This window comes from Coregonus lavaretus (genome assembly GCF_964263955.1).
Source record: "Coregonus lavaretus genome assembly, chromosome: 4".
Taxonomy (NCBI): Eukaryota; Metazoa; Chordata; class Actinopteri; order Salmoniformes; family Salmonidae; genus Coregonus; species Coregonus lavaretus.
In genome coordinates this window covers 26,632,819-26,649,899 of record NC_139991.1, presented here as the reverse complement: position 1 = coordinate 26,649,899, position 17,081 = coordinate 26,632,819, and the positions used below count along the sequence as shown (strand labels likewise).

Here is a 17,081-nt window from a genome sequence, read left to right as displayed (position 1 = left end):
ATTGTATTTAGTTGCTACCGTTGCTAATAGCTACTCGCCAGCTAGTCCAGGAGGTGAGTTAGCTAGCTAGCTAGCTTCGTGCTACACCCGGCACCGCCGAATACAATGCTAACCTACAATAACTACCCACAACAGCCCACGATGCCTACCTATAATACCTAATAATATACAGCCCACGATGCCTACCTATAATACCTAACTACAATCTAAATACATAGTTTAAGCCTTACTCGACAAAGCCCAAGCTATGTATAAAGCCAAACTTACCCGACGCCAGCTGTCTACACTATTGAGCCTCATTTTGACTTGTTTTAAGGACATTACATCAAAGTTGGATCAGCCTGTAGTGTGGTTTTCCACTTTAATTTTGAGGGTGACTCCAAATCCAGACCTCCATGGGTTGATACATTTGATTTCCATTGATAATTTTTGTGTGATTTTGTTGTCAGCACATTCAACTATGTAAAGAAAAATATAAAAATAAGATTATTTCATTCATTCAGATCTAGGATGTGTTATTTTAGTCTTCCCTTTATTTTTTTGAGCAGTGTAGCTAGCTACATCCAAATAAACAGTTATGTTTATTTGTACTAATAGCGCAAACTCAGGGCGCATCAAGTTTAAAGAGATCCAGAAGGGGTGTGGCATCAGAGGTGTTACGGTTGTGAGCGCGATGCACCATGAGTTTGTGCTATTAGTACATAACAACGTTGTGCTTATTTGTACATAGTTAATGAGAGACTGGGTTGAGACAGTACAGTTTGAAATTGTTGTACAGGTTCAGAAACGGTGAATTTAGTGTTGCAGAAAGAAGGCAAGAGGGCGCTAAAATCCACAAACCGTGGAACTGACGGAAAAAGCTGACGGACTTTTCCATGTCCATATTAGGGGTCATAGATAATCGACAGTTTCATTATATATTTGTTTTATTTCAATAACCAAACATATTCGTTTTTTCTTATCGATACAAAAGTTACATTTCATAATTCAATTTTCTCAAATTCAGTTGGCGGTCTACAGATATTCCGCATAGGCATTTTCGGATTCACACTGACACCGTGGAAATGGTTTAGTCCTAGGATGGCGGCTGCTGTGGGTGTAAACAAGCAGGGGACCGCAGCAACGATGGACGTCTGTGTTCGGCACGGCAGAGGGGCCACAGGCAACACGGTGAAGGTTGGTTGAATACTTGCACGTCTGAAGAAGCATATAAACAATGTTTGGGGGCGATAATATCGGTCGAATCGGCCGACAAGGGCGCTCAATTCTGCCTTCGTGGCTTCGGATGCTTCTTCTGCCGGGGCGTCACTGCAGTGTCAAACGATGGGCCTGCAGTTTTTGTGTCTGCGTAGACATGCAATCCACAAAATCCAGATGGCATTTCTGTGTGCAATTAAGTGCCCTGACAGCTTTTTGTAAACCACGCAATTGCATCAGTTAACTTCACCTGTTAATTGGATGCGTATATTAACATAGCTAGCTAGCTTGATACTGCATCATTTAACCAGACCGAGGTCAAATTGGTTTTATATTGGATATTCTATTCCCTCTCCTCAATAGTTATTGAACCAATCCTGCCATGACTATGAAGATGGTATATTCTGAATCAGTGGTGGCTGGAGAAAAATCCACACTTTTTGTGTATTTCTTAATAAGATTTTAGATTTAAACTTCAATAGCTATTACCATTGATGTACAATGAACACAAATATAAACGCTAAACAGTTTCTAAGATTTTACTGAGTTACTTCATATAAGGAAATCAGTCAATTGAAATAAATTCATTAGGCCCTAATCTATTGATTTTACACGACAGGGAATATAGATATGCATCTGTTAAAAAAAAAAACACCTTGGGGCGTGGATCGGACAACCAGTCAGTATCTGGTGTGATGATCAAGCTGTTTAATCAGCTTCTTGATATGCTACACCTGTCAGGTGGATGGTTTATCTTGGCAAAGGAGAAATGCTCACTAACAGGGATGTAAACAAATTTGTGTACAAAGTTTCAGAGAAATAAGCTTTATATTGGCACTCCCCAGTAGGAGCAGGCCTCCATAGGAATTATACAGTATTTCAGTTGTGTTTCAAGGACTAAATTAAATGTATAAGTATTTTAGTTATTGTGGTGACAGTAACATTAGTAATCTAAAAAATATATACTTTAAAGATTATTTTCTTCATTTTTGTATGTTTAGCTCACATAATATAATTCAAAAGTATGCATTAAGGTGTCTGTAATAGAATAAATGTGGCAAAAACAAATGTAAACATGAATAAATGCATTTCTATAGCTTCCTAAATATATCCAGTGTATATATAAATCATTGGCTCTTACACAAAGCGTGCCATGACTATTAGATTTTAGTAATTTAGCAGACGCTCTTATCCAGAGCGACTTAAAGGAGCAATTAGGGTTAAGTGCCTTGCTCAAGGGCACATCGACAGGATTTTCACCTAGTCGGCTCGGGGATTAGAACCAGCGACCTTTCGGTTACTGGCACAACGCTCTTAACCACTAAGCTACCTGCCACCCCTAAAATGCTATATTCAGAATTGGGATGAGGGACAAAAATTCACAGGTTTTTTTCAATAACCAAAAATTCTAGCGTTTTCATAATTTATTTAGCTTTCATTCTTCAATAGCTTTTACACAAAGCGTGTCATGACTATAAAAATGATATTTTTAATCGGGGGAGGATGGACAAAAATCCACAGCTTTTTCGTTGTTGAAATTTAGATTTTCTTTTCTGGGGGTCTTTCAATCTTCATTAACTCTTACACAAAGCATGCCATGACTATGAAAATGACATACTGAATCGGTGGAGGATGGACAAAAATCAGCCCCCCAAAAAAAGTGTTTTATTATTTTATTTTATTGCTTTCGATCTTCATTAGCTCTTACACAAAGCATTAAGTGACTATGAAAATGATAGAGGCAGGAGGGGGACAATAAGGCAATGCATATTCCTAATCTCAGTCCATGGAGAAATAAATATGCAAACACTCAACCTGTGTGTGGGTGTCTGACTAAACCTGTGTTTGTGTTGTTGTTGTGGTTCCCAGGTGTTGGAGTGTGGAGTGTGTGAGGATGTCTTCTCTCTCCAAGGGGACAAGGTCCCCCGGCTGCTGCTCTGCGGTCACACGGTCTGCCATGACTGTCTGACCCGGCTGCCCCTTCATGGTAGAGCCGTCCGCTGCCCCTTCGACAGACAGGTCACTGAACTGGGTGAGTTCCGTAGGGTTCAGTTTCTATACAGGCCTATTGTTTTCCTGTGTCTGTGGTAGAGGATGTGAGTGGAGTGGAGCGTGTGTAATTTGGCTGGAGCGGATTTAAAAAATGTTGGCGATTCGGCATTCTCTCCTGCTCCAATTTCGCTCCGGTACTGCTCAGCTACGAGCTCTGGGCGTGCTCTGCCCAGCGTTTTTCATTTCCTTCATCACTTTTCTTTTAATAAGGCCTATTCTGTTGTATTTATTTAGCCGACCCCACCACTAATGCGCAGAGATGTTGATATGAGTCGACAAAGAAATGGATCACACAGCCTGTAATTGATAGCAAGGCAACGAATGAGCCCATGCAGCAGAACTGGAGACGTTTTGATTTCTATATAGGCTATTGTAAAACAAAAAGAAGAGTCTAAGTTTGAGCAAATTTGCAGTGGCATTTATAAATGTTTTGTGAGCGCTGATCTATTTTTTTTGCAGAGCGGGGGAAAGGACATTGCGCCATGGAGCTATGTGCAAAAACCCTCCGTGAGCGATGAGTGGGATTTCCAATGCCTCACATACTCTGGTCTGACATCCATCCCTCTCTCTGTCTCTCTCAGGGGACTCTGGTGTGTGGGGTCTGAAGAAGAACTTTGCTCTGCTGGAGCTTCTGGAGAGGCTGCAGAATGGAGCGTCCAACCAGTTGGGCATGGCAGAGGATGCCCTCAAAGGCATGGGAGAGGTAGGCAGTAGTTACCCACGCCCTGGGTTCCCATCTTTCATCTGCAATTATCTGAAAACACAGAGGATAGGTGAAAGCAATATGGGAATTTGCTTTGCTCTGCCTAGTTTTTTCATAATCCATCCAGTTCTCAATGACGGTTACATTTCATGTGTTGTCATTAAGTAAGTAACACTATCCTATGTTCTTCCCTTTCCTTCTAGAGTATAATCCGCTGTGACGAGGACGAGAGCCACACGGCGTCTATGTACTGCACGGTGTGTGCCACCCACCTGTGTGCAGACTGCTCCCAGCTCATCCACTCCACCCGCACCCTGGCCAAGCACCGGCGGGTGCCCCTGGCAGACAAGCCCCACGAGAAGACGCTGTGCCTGCAGCACCAGGTCCACGCCATCGAGTTTGTCTGTCAGGAGGAGATCTGCCAGCCTGGGCCACTCATGTGCTGCGTGTGCAAAGAGTACGGCAAGCACCAGGGACATAAGGTACGGAAGGAGGATGAGTCCGCTTGGAGAATATCAGTATCGGTATTGACTGACTGATGTCAATCTCTTAAGCAACATTCCTAGCACTAGAGACAACAATATATGTTTTTATTAGAACCCGACCAATATGGCATTTTTGGATCCGATACAATTCCGATTTTAGAGTGGAAATATTCACAGATAACCAATAAAACCTTTTCTGTATTGATTGTGCTAAAAACAGCCCTACAAAGAACATTTTAATGTAAGCACCACATCAAATTTAGGAGCACCAGAAAATTTTTTTTTGTGAATGGGAGGATAAACTGCAATGATCTAGACTGAAGACTGAGCTGCCTCATGCTAGCCAGCTGGACACATGTTCAATGTATTGGTATTTAGCTATGTTTTAATAGCTAAATACTGTAGCCACTGAATTCTGGTAGTTGTCACTTTTAAAGGAAAAACATAAATCACAAAATTTGGCGCTGGCACTCTAAGCGTTGCTCAGTGAACGGTCCTTGCTATCCGGGATCCTTGGGACGTCCCTATCCCATTGAAGTTGACATTTTAAAATGGTAAGGGTTAAGGTTTGGGTTAGGTAAGGGTTATGGTTTGGGAAGTGTTAAGGTTAGTGTTTAGCGTAGGGATGTCCCAAGGATTCCGGATAGCACTAACCCTCAGTGAACGGCGTCAAGTACTCACACAGCTAGTTAGCTGGCTAGATGGGGGTGGCAAGTTGTTCGATCGGGTTCAAGTCCGGGCTCTGGCTGGGCCGCTCAAGGACATTCAGAGACTTGTCCCGAACACTCCTGCGTTGTTTTGGCTGTGTGCTTAGGGTTGTTGTCCTGTTGGAAGGTCCTGAGCGCTCTGGAGCAGGTTTTCATCGAGGATCTCTCTGTACTTTACTCCGTTCATCTTTCCCTTGATCCTGACAGTCTCCCAGTCCCTGCCGCTGAACAACATCGCCACAGCATGATGCTGCCACCACCATGCTTCACCTTAGGGATGATGCCAGGTTTCCTCCAGACGTGACGGTTGGCATTCAGGCCAAAGAGCTCAATCTTGGTTTCATCAGACCAGAGAATCTGGTTTCTCATGGTCTGGGAGTCTTTAGGTGCAAACTCCAAGCGGGCTGTCATGTGCCTTTTACTGAGGAGTGGCTTCCGTCTGGCCACTCTACCATAAAGGCCTGATTGGTGGAGTGCTGCAGAGATGGTTGTTCTTCTGGAAGGTTCTCCCATCTCCACAGAGGAACTCTGGAGCTCTGTCAGAGTGACCATTGGGTTCCTGGTCACCTCCCTGACCAATGCCCTTCTCCCCCGATTGCTCAGTTTGGCCGGGCCGTCAGCTCTAGGAAGAGTCTTGGTGGTTCCAAACTTCTTCCATTTAAGAATGATTGAGGGCACTGTGTTCTTGGGGACCTTCAATGCTGCAGAAATGTTTTGGTACCCTTCCCCAGATCTGTGCCTCGAACACAATCCTGTCTTGGAGCTCTAAGGACAATTCCTTCGACCTAATGGCTTGGTTTTTGCTCTGACATGCACTGTCAACTGTGGGACCTTATATAGACAGGTGTGTGCCTTTCCAAATAATGTCCAATCAATTGAATTTACCACAGATGGACTCCAATCAAGTTGTAGAAATGAAAGGGGAGAGGGAGACACACAACTCTGTATCGGAGTAGCGTCATTTCTTCTCCGGGACAATTTGGCCGGCTACAGTTTATTTATTTATCTGCATTTCTTTTTTTTTTGCTGGCATTTACCGGCTAAGGGAATCCCGGGTGCGTAGTCATGGGTGAACAGTGAGTAAAGGAGGGGGCTGAGCACGCACCCCTGTGGGGCTCCTGTGTTGAGGATCAGTGTGGCGGAGGTGTTGTTGCCTACCTTCACCACCTGGGGGCGGCCCGTCAGGAAGTCTAGGACCCAGTTGCACAGGAAGGGGTTCAGACCAAGGGCCCTGAGCTTAGTGACAAGCTTGGAGGGTACTATGGTGTTGACGGTTGAGGCTGTTCAACTGCTATGATTTGATTAATTTCTCCTTGCTGATTGCTTCCTTCCTGTAGCATGCAGTTCTGGAGGCAGAGGCCAATCAGATCCGTGCGTCCATCCTGGACATGGCCCACTGTATCCGGACGTTCACAGAGGAGGTGTCGGAGTATTCCAGGAAGCTGGTTGGGATCGTACAGCAGATCGAGGGAGGAGAACAGATAGTGGAGGACAGCATCGGCATGGCACACACTGAACATGTAAGAACAGCTGGCAATGACTTTTTGCATAATATACAACAGAATAACTTTAGATGTCAAAGAGGATAGATAGGCAATTGAGGTATAATCAATGTAAAGCTGTTACTGTGTTTACCAATTACAATGGCTACATTTCAAGGTCCACTGAAACTTCATTGTTTCCTTCCAAAAAGTCATAATATAGCTTATGGTTTATCATAGTATATATTTCCTAATGCTGTGTGTAATCTGTGTATTCCTGATGGACTCAGTCGTCTGTGGGTGTTCCCCAGGTCCCAGGCACGGCAGAGAGTGCACGGTCCTGCGTACGGGCTTACTTCGCTGACCTCCACGAGACGCTGTGCAGACAGGAGGAGATGGCGCTCAGCGTAGTAGACGCCCACGTCCGAGAGAGACTCATCTGGCTCCGGCAGCAGCAGGAGGACATGACCATCCTGCTTTCCCAGGTCTCCACTGCCTGCTTGCACTGTGAGAAGACACTACAGCAGGTAGGAGCTAAAATGGGGCCACCAATGGGCATAGCATCTAGAGCACAACGTAGGAACGCAATCTCTGCTTGCGCTGGAAGGTGCCGTCATTTTCAATAAGCAGCTTTGCAGTGCTATGTTCTTCCTAAGGTCTTCTGTATGCGTATTCAATTTTACAGTCCCTCCTGGATTCTGCTATCGCAAATGTTTTTTTTCTCAAAATCAATAATGCCCTGCCGTGTATATTATGCGAGTGCTTGCAAATTTGACTAATCCCTGCATTATTTCTACATTTAACTGACTCATCATCGCAGCACAAAGAGGGCTCACAATCTCAACCAATCACTGCACATTTACCACATATGGTTCAATCAAGCCACACGTCAACCCACCCCTCGTCAGCGCATTTGTGAAAAATTTGACAATCATTGCATATTGCCAAACAAAATGTCAGAATTGCCGCAGCAAAGTCAAACATTTTTGCACACAAGTATCACAAACAATCCCAGTAAAATCCCGGAGGGACTGATAGTAAGTCATGATTGATGACTTTCCCGTCTCTCTCGGTAGGATGACTGCAGGGTGGTTCTGGCCAAGCAGGAGATCAACAGACTGTTGGAGACTCTGCAGAAACAGCAGCAGCAGTTCACTGAGCTGGCCGACCACATCCAGCTAGACGCTGGTATCCCCGTCACATTCACCAAGGTACAGCACTCTGCTCTACTCTGTAGGAATTCAAGACTTGGCACACACTCTATTGAAAGATAATTAGTTACCTCATTTAGACTACATGGTTTTCTCTGTTCCAGGACAACCGGGTCCACATCGGTCCAAAGATGGAGATCAGGGTGGTGACCCTGGGACTGGATGGTGCAGGGAAAACCACCATCCTCTTCAAGCTGAAACAGGATGAGTTTATGCAACCAATCCCTACCATAGGTAAACCCACAACAGTCTTTGTCATGTAGGCAAGTGTAAAATTGTACATTTACCTTAATTATATTGACACTAGCCATTCCTTCTTGTCATCTCTAGGTTTTAATGTGGAAACAGTGGAGTATAAGAATCTCAAGTTCACCATCTGGGACGTTGGTGGAAAACATAAGCTACGACCTCTCTGGAAGCACTATTACCTGAACACACAAGGTACATTACATGACCAAAAGTATGTGGACACCTGCTTGTCGGACATCTCATTCCAAAATCATGGGCATTAATATGGAGTTGGTCCCCCCTTTGCTGCTGTAACAGCCTCCACTCTTTTGGAAGGCTTTCCACTAGATGTTGGAACATAGCTGCGGGGACTTGCTTCCATTCAGCCACGAGCATTGGTGAGGTCGGGCACTGATGTTGGGTGATTAGGCCTGGCTTGCAGTCTGCGTTCCAATTCATCCCAAAGGTGTTTGATGGGGTTGAGGTCAGGGCTCTGTGCAGGCCAGTCAAGTTCTTCCACACTGATCTCGACAAACCATTTCTGTATGGACCTTGCTTTGTGCACTGGGGCATTGTCATGCTAAAACAGGAAAGGGCCTTCCCCAAACTGTTGCACAAAAGTTGGAAGCACAGAATCGTCTAGAATGTCATTGTATGCTGTAGCGTTAAGATTTCCCTTCACTGGAACTAAGGTGCCTAGCCCGAACCATGAAAAACAGCCCCAGACCATTATTCCTCCTCCACCAAACTTTACAGTTGGCACTATGCATTGGGGCAGGTAGCGTTCTCCTGGCATCCGCCAAACCCAGATTCGTCCGTCGGACTGCCAGATGGTGAAGCGTTTCCACTGCTCCAGAGTCCAATGGCGGCAAGCTTTCCACCACTCGGCCATGGAAACCCATTTCATTAAGCTGCCGACAAACAGTTATTGTGCTGACGTTGCTTCCAGAGGCAGTTTGGAATTTGGTAGTGAGTGTTGCAACCAAGAACAGACGCTACGCGCTTCAGCACTGTGCAATCCCATTCTGTGAGCTTGTGTGGCCTACCACTTCGCGGCTGAGCCGTTGTTGCTCCTAGACGTTTCCACTTCACAGTAACAGCACTTACAGTTGACCGGGGCAGCTCTAGCAGGGCAGAAATCTAACAAACTGACTTGTTGGAAAGGTGGCATCCTATGATGGTGCCACGTTGAAAGTCACTGAGCTCATCAGTACGAGCCATTCTACTGCCATTGTTTGTCTATGGAGATTGCATGGCTGTGTGCTCGATTTTATACACCTGTCAGCAACAGGTGTGGCTGAAATAGCCAAATCCACTAATTTGAAAGGGTGTCCACATACTTTTGTATATATAGTATCTGTCTATCCTCTCTCTTTCATATTACCTGCTTCTCTTACTGTATATCAATAAATATGACACGTACTGATTTTGAAGAGAAAGAATTTGAAAATATATACCAAAAACAACGTTTCAGAAATTATTTTTTTTTGACTCATCCAGGAAACAGGTTATGAATGAATAGTGCCCTGACTTTCTCTGTTTCTTTCTCCAGCCGTGGTGTTTGTGATTGACAGCTGTCACAGAGACAGGCTGATGGAGGCCCACAGTGAGCTGGCAAAACTGCTGACAGAGAAAGAGCTGAGAGACGCCCTGCTGCTCATCTTCGCCAACAAACAGGTACACACAGCCCCCTGGTCCAACAAACAGATACACACACACACACACACAGCCCCCTGGTCCAACAAACAGATACACACACACACACACAGCCCCCTGGTCCAACAAACAGATACACACACACACACACACACACACACACACACACACACACACACACACACAGCCCCCTGGTCCAACAAACAGATACACACACACACACACAGCCCCCTGGTCCAACAAACAGATACACACACACACACACACACAGTCCCCTGGTCCAACAAACAGATACACACACACAGCCCCCTGGTCCAACAAACAGATACACACAGCCCCCTGGTCCAACAAACAGATACACACACACACACAGCCCCCTGGTCCAACAAACAGATACACACACAGCCCCCTGGTCCAACAAACAGATACACACACACACACACACACACACACACACACACACACACACAGCCCCCTGGTCCAACAAACAGATACACACAGCCCCCTGGTCCAACAAACAGACACACACACACACAGCCCCCTGGTCCAACAAACATATACACACACACACACACACACACAGCCCCCTGGTCCAACAAACAGATACACACACACACACACACACACACACACACACAGCCCCCTGGTCCAACACACACACACAGCCCCCTGGTCCAACAAACAGATACACACAGCCCCCTGGTCCAACAAACAGATACACACACACACACACACACACACACACACACACACACACACACACACACACACAGCCCCCTGGTCCAACAAACAGATACACACAGCCCCCTGGTCCAACAAACAGATACACACACACACACACACAGCCCCCTGGTCCAACAAACAGATACACACACAGCCCCCTGGTCCAACAAACAGATACACACACACACACACACACACACACACACACACACAGCCCCCTGGTCCAACAAACAGATACACACAGCCCCCTGGTCCAACAAACAGACACACACACACACAGCCCCCTGGTCCAACAAACATATACACACACACACACACACACACAGCCCCCTGGTCCAACAAACAGATACACACACACACACACACACACACACACACACAGCCCCCTGGTCCAACACACACACACAGCCCCCTGGTCCAACAAACAGATACACACAGCCCCCTGGTCCAACAAACAGATACACACACACACACACACACACACACACACACACACACACACACACACACACACACACAGCCCCCTGGTCCAACAAACAGATACACACACACACACACACACACACACACACACACACAGCCCCCTGGTCCAACAAACAGATACACATACACACACACACACACACACACACACACACACACACACACACACACACACACACACACACACACACAGCCCCCTGGTCCAACAAACAGATACACACACACACAGCCCCCTGGTCCAACAAACAGATACACACACACACACACACACACACACACACACACACAGCCCCCTGGTCCAACAAACAGATACACACACACACACACACAGCCCCCTGGTCCAACAAACAGATACACACACACAGCCCCCTGGTCCAACAAACAGATACATACACACACACACACACACACACACACACACACACACACACACACAGCCCCCTGGTCCAACAAACAGATACACACACACACACACACACACACACAGCCCCCTGGTCCAACAAACAGATACACACACACACACACACACACACACACACACACACACACACACACACACACACACACAGCCCCCTGGTCCAACAAACAGATATATACACACACACACACAGCCCCCTGGTCCAACAAACAGATACACACACACACACACACACACACACACACACACACAGCCCCCTGGTCCAACAAACAGACACACACACACACACACACACACACACACAGCCCCCTGGTCCAACAAACATATACACACACACACACACACACACACAGCCCCCTGGTCCAACAAACAGATACACACACACACACACACACACACACAGCCCCCTGGTCCAACACACACACACAGCCCCCTGGTCCAACAAACAGATACACACACACACACACACAGCCCCCTGGTCCAACAAACAGATACACACACACACACACACACACACACACACAGCCCCCTGGTCCAACAAACAGATACACACACACACACAGCCCCCTGGTCCAACAAACAGATACACACACACACACACACAGCCCCCTGGTCCAACAAACAGATACACACACACACACACAGCCCCCTGGTCCAACAAACAGATACACACACACACAGCCCCCTGGTCCAACAAACAGATACACACACACACACACACACACACACACACACACACACACACACACACACACACACACACACACACACACACAGCCCCCTGGTCCAACAAACAGATACACACACACACACACACACACACACACACAGCCCCCTGGTCCAACAAACAGATACACACACACACAAACACACACACACACAGCCCCCTGGTCCAACAAACAGATACACACACAGCCCCCTGGTCCAACAAACAGATACACACACACACACACACACACACACACAGCCCCCTGGTCCAACAAACAGATACACACACACACACACACACACAGCCCCCTGGTCCAACAAACAGATACACACAGCCCCCTGGTCCAACAAACAGATACACACACACACACACACACACACACACACACAGCCCCCTGGTCCAACAAACAGATATATACACACACACACACAGCCCCCTGGTCCAACAAACAGATACACACACACACAGCCCCCTGGTCCAACAAACAGACACACACACACACACACACACACACACAGCCCCCTGGTCCAACAAACATATACACACACACACACACACACACACACACACACACAGCCCCCTGGTCCAACACACACACACAGCCCCCTGGTCCAACAAACAGATACACACACACACACAGCCCCCTGGTCCAACAAACAGATACACACACACACACACAGCCCCCTGGTCCAACAAACAGATACACACACACACACACACAGCCCCCTGGTCCAACAAACAGATGCACACACACACACACACACACAGCCCCCTGGTCCAACAAACAGATGCACACACACACAGCCCCCTGGTCCAACAAACAGATACACACACACACACACACACACACACACACAGCCCCCTGGTCCAACAAACAGATACACACACACACACACACACACACAGCCCCCTGGTCCAACAAACAGATACACACACACACACACAGCCCCCTGGTCCAACAAACAGATACACACACACACACACACACACACACACACACACACACACACACACACACAGCCCCCTGGTCCAACAAACAGATACACACACACACACACACAGCCCCCTGGTCCAACAAACAGATACACACACACACACACACACACACACACACACAGCCCCCTGGTCCAACAAACAGATACACACACACACACACACACACACAGCCCCCTGGTCCAACAAACAGATACACACACACACACACACAGCCCCCTGGTCCAACAAACAGACACACACACACACACACAGCCCCCTGGTCCAACAAACAGATACACACACACAGCCCCCTGGTCCAACAAACAGATACACACACACACACACACACACACACAGCCCCCTGGTCCAACACACACACACACACACAGCCCCCTGGTCCAACAAACAGGTACACACACACACAGCCCCCTGGTCCAACAAACACACATACAAAGATGATTGATTGGCTGATTAACTCATTGATTCCTCTATCCTCACCTGCAGGATGTCCCCGGGGCTGTTTCAGTGGAGGAGTTAACGGAGCTACTGAGCCTTCACAAGCTGTGCTGTGGGAGGAGCTGGCACATCCAAGGCTGTGACGCCCGCAGCGGCACGGGGCTCCACGAGGGCCTGGACTGGCTGTCCCGACAGCTGGTGGCTGCAGGCGTACTGGACGTGGCCTAAACCTCCCGATGACTGACGTCTGTTACCCAGTCTCACCCCTTATCCTCTTACCCTAGAACTACCCCATCACCCATTGATACCCTAGAGACCAGTTCCACTATATACCTACCCCTGTCACACCTACCTAAACTTCTTACTTGATGATTGACTTAAAAAAAAGAAAAAACGTATCCTTTAAAATAGACCCAGTCCTACCACAATCCTAAAGACCAGCCCTACCACAGTCTCATCCCATAACCTTCACCCAGTTCCACTTCAGTCCTACCCCAAATCCCATACCCTTCACCCCTATACTCAGGCCCTAGTCCTATCTTATACCCATCCATACCCTACATCCCGGACCCCATAGCCTACATCTCTGTTCTACCTACCACACCCACTGTTCCCACCCCTAACCTGTGGATAAGCTTCTAACCCATAGCCAGTGAATCCATCATTAGTCCGAATGCTTTGTGCTCTGCTCTGTCTTGGCTAAAAGGTGTGCTAATAAACCAGGCCAGGTTATAGGGATTCCCTCAAGCTTACTAAACTAACCTGCTTATAAGAATACACATTCCCATATCGCCTCAATGAAGATCGTACGAGGTGGTTAATTTCATGGCGAAACTCCGTTGTAGATGTTTTTCCTTGGCTGACCAGTGTGCAGTTTGATCTACTAGTCAAAGTTGAAATAATTGAGTAGATAAGTCACTTAAGCCCTGACAAAGTGAATAGGATCTGTGTTCTTATACTGTATATATTAGCAAATGTCTAACCAGTGCATCCCTGTTCAGTCTTGTGCAAAATATATGAATATAAGTTGGACAGCACATGTTGACAACTGTCCTCCATTTAACGTCTTCCTAAGGAGCTGATGTATTCTCTAAAACCAAACCTGAAGCAGTTATTCACACCCTCTAAGACATTTACACACAGGTCAATTATTTAGGTCATTTTTTTTGTTCAGAGGACTAAGTGACTATTCTACTCTTTAGGGCTTTACACAAATGTTTTATTGAAACGAATGGTCCAATATCCTGAATTTGGCTTTATGGCACTGCCTTCATGTCATGTCATAATAGGAATTGATGGTACCATATTATGGATAAGGTCTAGCATTTATTGGTGGGGGTCTTCGGTACCAATGCACTTGACTGATGATTTTATGTAATGCTCCATCAGGTCTTAAAATGACACAGGTTTGGTTCAGCTACTATTTACTTTGTTTAAAGTGTCTGTTACATTAAATAATGCAGTTTACTGAAATCTGTTTCAATCAATTTGAGTTGATTGAAACAGACTTTGCTGAGATATTGTAGCTCTGGTGAGAAACATCTGAGCGTTTTTATATTCTTGCCTCCTGTTTTGTGGAGTGTTTTTTGTGCAGAATGCATTGGTACATCTGGGTTGTGTTCAGGAGGGTGCAACGTTGCAGATAAAATGTTTAGAGCTGACATGATTCCTTCATTAATTGACAGGATGATCTACACAATATTTATCTGAATGTTCCATAATGTTGTGCCCTACAGAATGTGACCCTGGCTTCATTTGAAACCAAATGAAAAATAATATCTGCTGTTGACTATAGGACTCCAGGTTTGAATTCTGTCATTGCAAAAATAAATGCAATTACATCACAGCTGTGGAGAATAACATGTGTTAGGTTGTCTGTGCATTTTTAGTAACATACTAAACTCAGCAAAAAAAGAAACGTCCTCTCACTGACAACTGCGTTTATTTTCAGCAAACTTAACATGTGTAAATATTTGTATGAACATAAGATTCAACAACTGAGACAAACTGAACAAGTTCCACAGACGTGTGACTTTTTTGTGAAATTTAATAATGTGTCCCTGAACAAAGGGGGGGGGGGTCAAAACTAACAGTCAGTATCTGGTGTGGCCACCAGCTGCATGAAGTACTGCAGTGCATCTCCTCATGGACTGCACCAGATTTGCCAGTTCTTGCTGTGAGATGTTACCCCACACTTCCATCAAGGCACCGGCAAGTTCCAGGACATTTCTGGGAGGAATGGCCCTAGCCCTCACCCTCCGATCTAACAGGTCCCAGACGTGCTCAATGGGATTGAGATCCGGGCTCTTCACAGGAATGTCAGTGTTCTGCCATGGCCAGTCTTTCAGGAATTCACGCACAGAACGAGCAGTATAGCTGATGGCATTGTCATGCTGGAGGGTCATGTCAGGATGAGCCTGCAGGAAGGGTACCACATGAGGGAGGAGGATGTCTTCCCTGTAACACACAGCGTTGAGATTGCCTGCAATGACAACAAGCTCAGTCCGATGATGCTGTGACACACCGCCCCAGACCATGACAGACCCTCCACCTCCAAATTGATCCCGCTCCAGAGTACAGGCCTCGGTGTAACGCTCATTCCTTCGACGATAAACGCAAATCCGACCATCACCCCTGGTGAGACAAAACCGCGACTCGTCAGTGAAGAGCACTTTTTGCCAGTCCTGTCTGGTCCAGCGACGGTGGGTTTGTGCCCATAGGTGACGTTGTTGCCGGTGATGTCTGGTGAGGACCTGCCTTACAACAGGCCTACAAGCCCTCAGTCCAGCCTCTCTCAGCCTATTGCGGACAGTCTGAGCACTGATGGAGGGATTGTGCGTTCCTGGTGTAACTCGGGCAGTTGTTGTTGCCATCCTGTACCTGTCCCGCAGGTGTGATGTTCGGATGTACCGATCCTGTGCAGGTGTTGTTACACGTGGTCTGTCACTGCGAGGACGATCAGCTGTCCGTCCTGTAGCGCTTTCTTAGGCGTCTCGCAGTACGGACATTGCAATTCTTTGCCCTGGCCACATCTGCAGTCCTCATGCCTCCTTGCAGCATGCCTAAGGCACGTTCACGCAGATGAGCAGGGACCCTGGGCATCTTTCGGTGTTTTTCCAGTCAGTAGAAAGGCCTCTTTAGTGTCCTAAGTTTTCATAACTGTGACCTTAATTGCCTACCATCTGTAAGCTGTTAAGTGTCTTAACAATAATTGTTTATGGTTCATTGAACAAGCATGGGAAAGTGTTTAAACCCTTTTACAATGAAGATCTGAAGTTATTTGGAATTTTACGAATTATCTTTGAAAGACAGGGTCCTGAAAAAGGGACGTTTCTTTTTTTGCTGAGTTTACATTACCCACCTGTAGTAACACCCTTTCAATGCCTCTTATTGTATCGAGGAACCATCCTTTGGTTAGAATAATGTTCCTTATTGCTATGTTTACTTCTTGTATGAAAATAAACCCTGCATGTGTGAAGAAGCATTTCACTCTACTCTTAAAGGATCTCTTGATGTGATTTTGAAACATTTAAAAAGCACAGTACACAGCCACACACGTTACTCGGACTTGATGTTTTTTTGTAAATTATTGATCAT

At 46.4% G+C, this 17,081-nt stretch overlaps 1 protein-coding gene across 2 annotated transcripts; it reads left to right on the top strand.

Annotated features, from left to right (window-relative positions):
* The first annotated feature begins 1,077 nt into the window (after positions 1 to 1,077).
* Positions 1,078 to 15,339, top strand: LOC311127350 (E3 ubiquitin-protein ligase TRIM23). 2 transcript variants are annotated; one of them, XM_084159187.1, is made up of 11 exons: positions 1,078 to 1,176; positions 3,067 to 3,229; positions 3,831 to 3,952; positions 4,156 to 4,434; positions 6,482 to 6,664; positions 6,937 to 7,152; positions 7,702 to 7,836; positions 7,941 to 8,070; positions 8,167 to 8,277; positions 9,617 to 9,741; positions 13,533 to 15,339. In XM_084159187.1, exons 1-11 carry the CDS (start codon positions 1,081 to 1,083, stop codon positions 13,710 to 13,712), a joined length of 1,740 nt encoding a protein of 579 aa, XP_084015313.1. In that variant the 5' UTR covers positions 1,078 to 1,080; the 3' UTR covers positions 13,713 to 15,339. The 2 variants fall into 2 exon arrangements, with proteins under 2 accessions (XP_084015313.1, XP_084015312.1); XM_084159186.1 differs by having other exon boundaries at positions 6,916 to 7,152.
* The last annotated feature ends 1,742 nt before the right edge of the window (positions 15,340 to 17,081 follow it).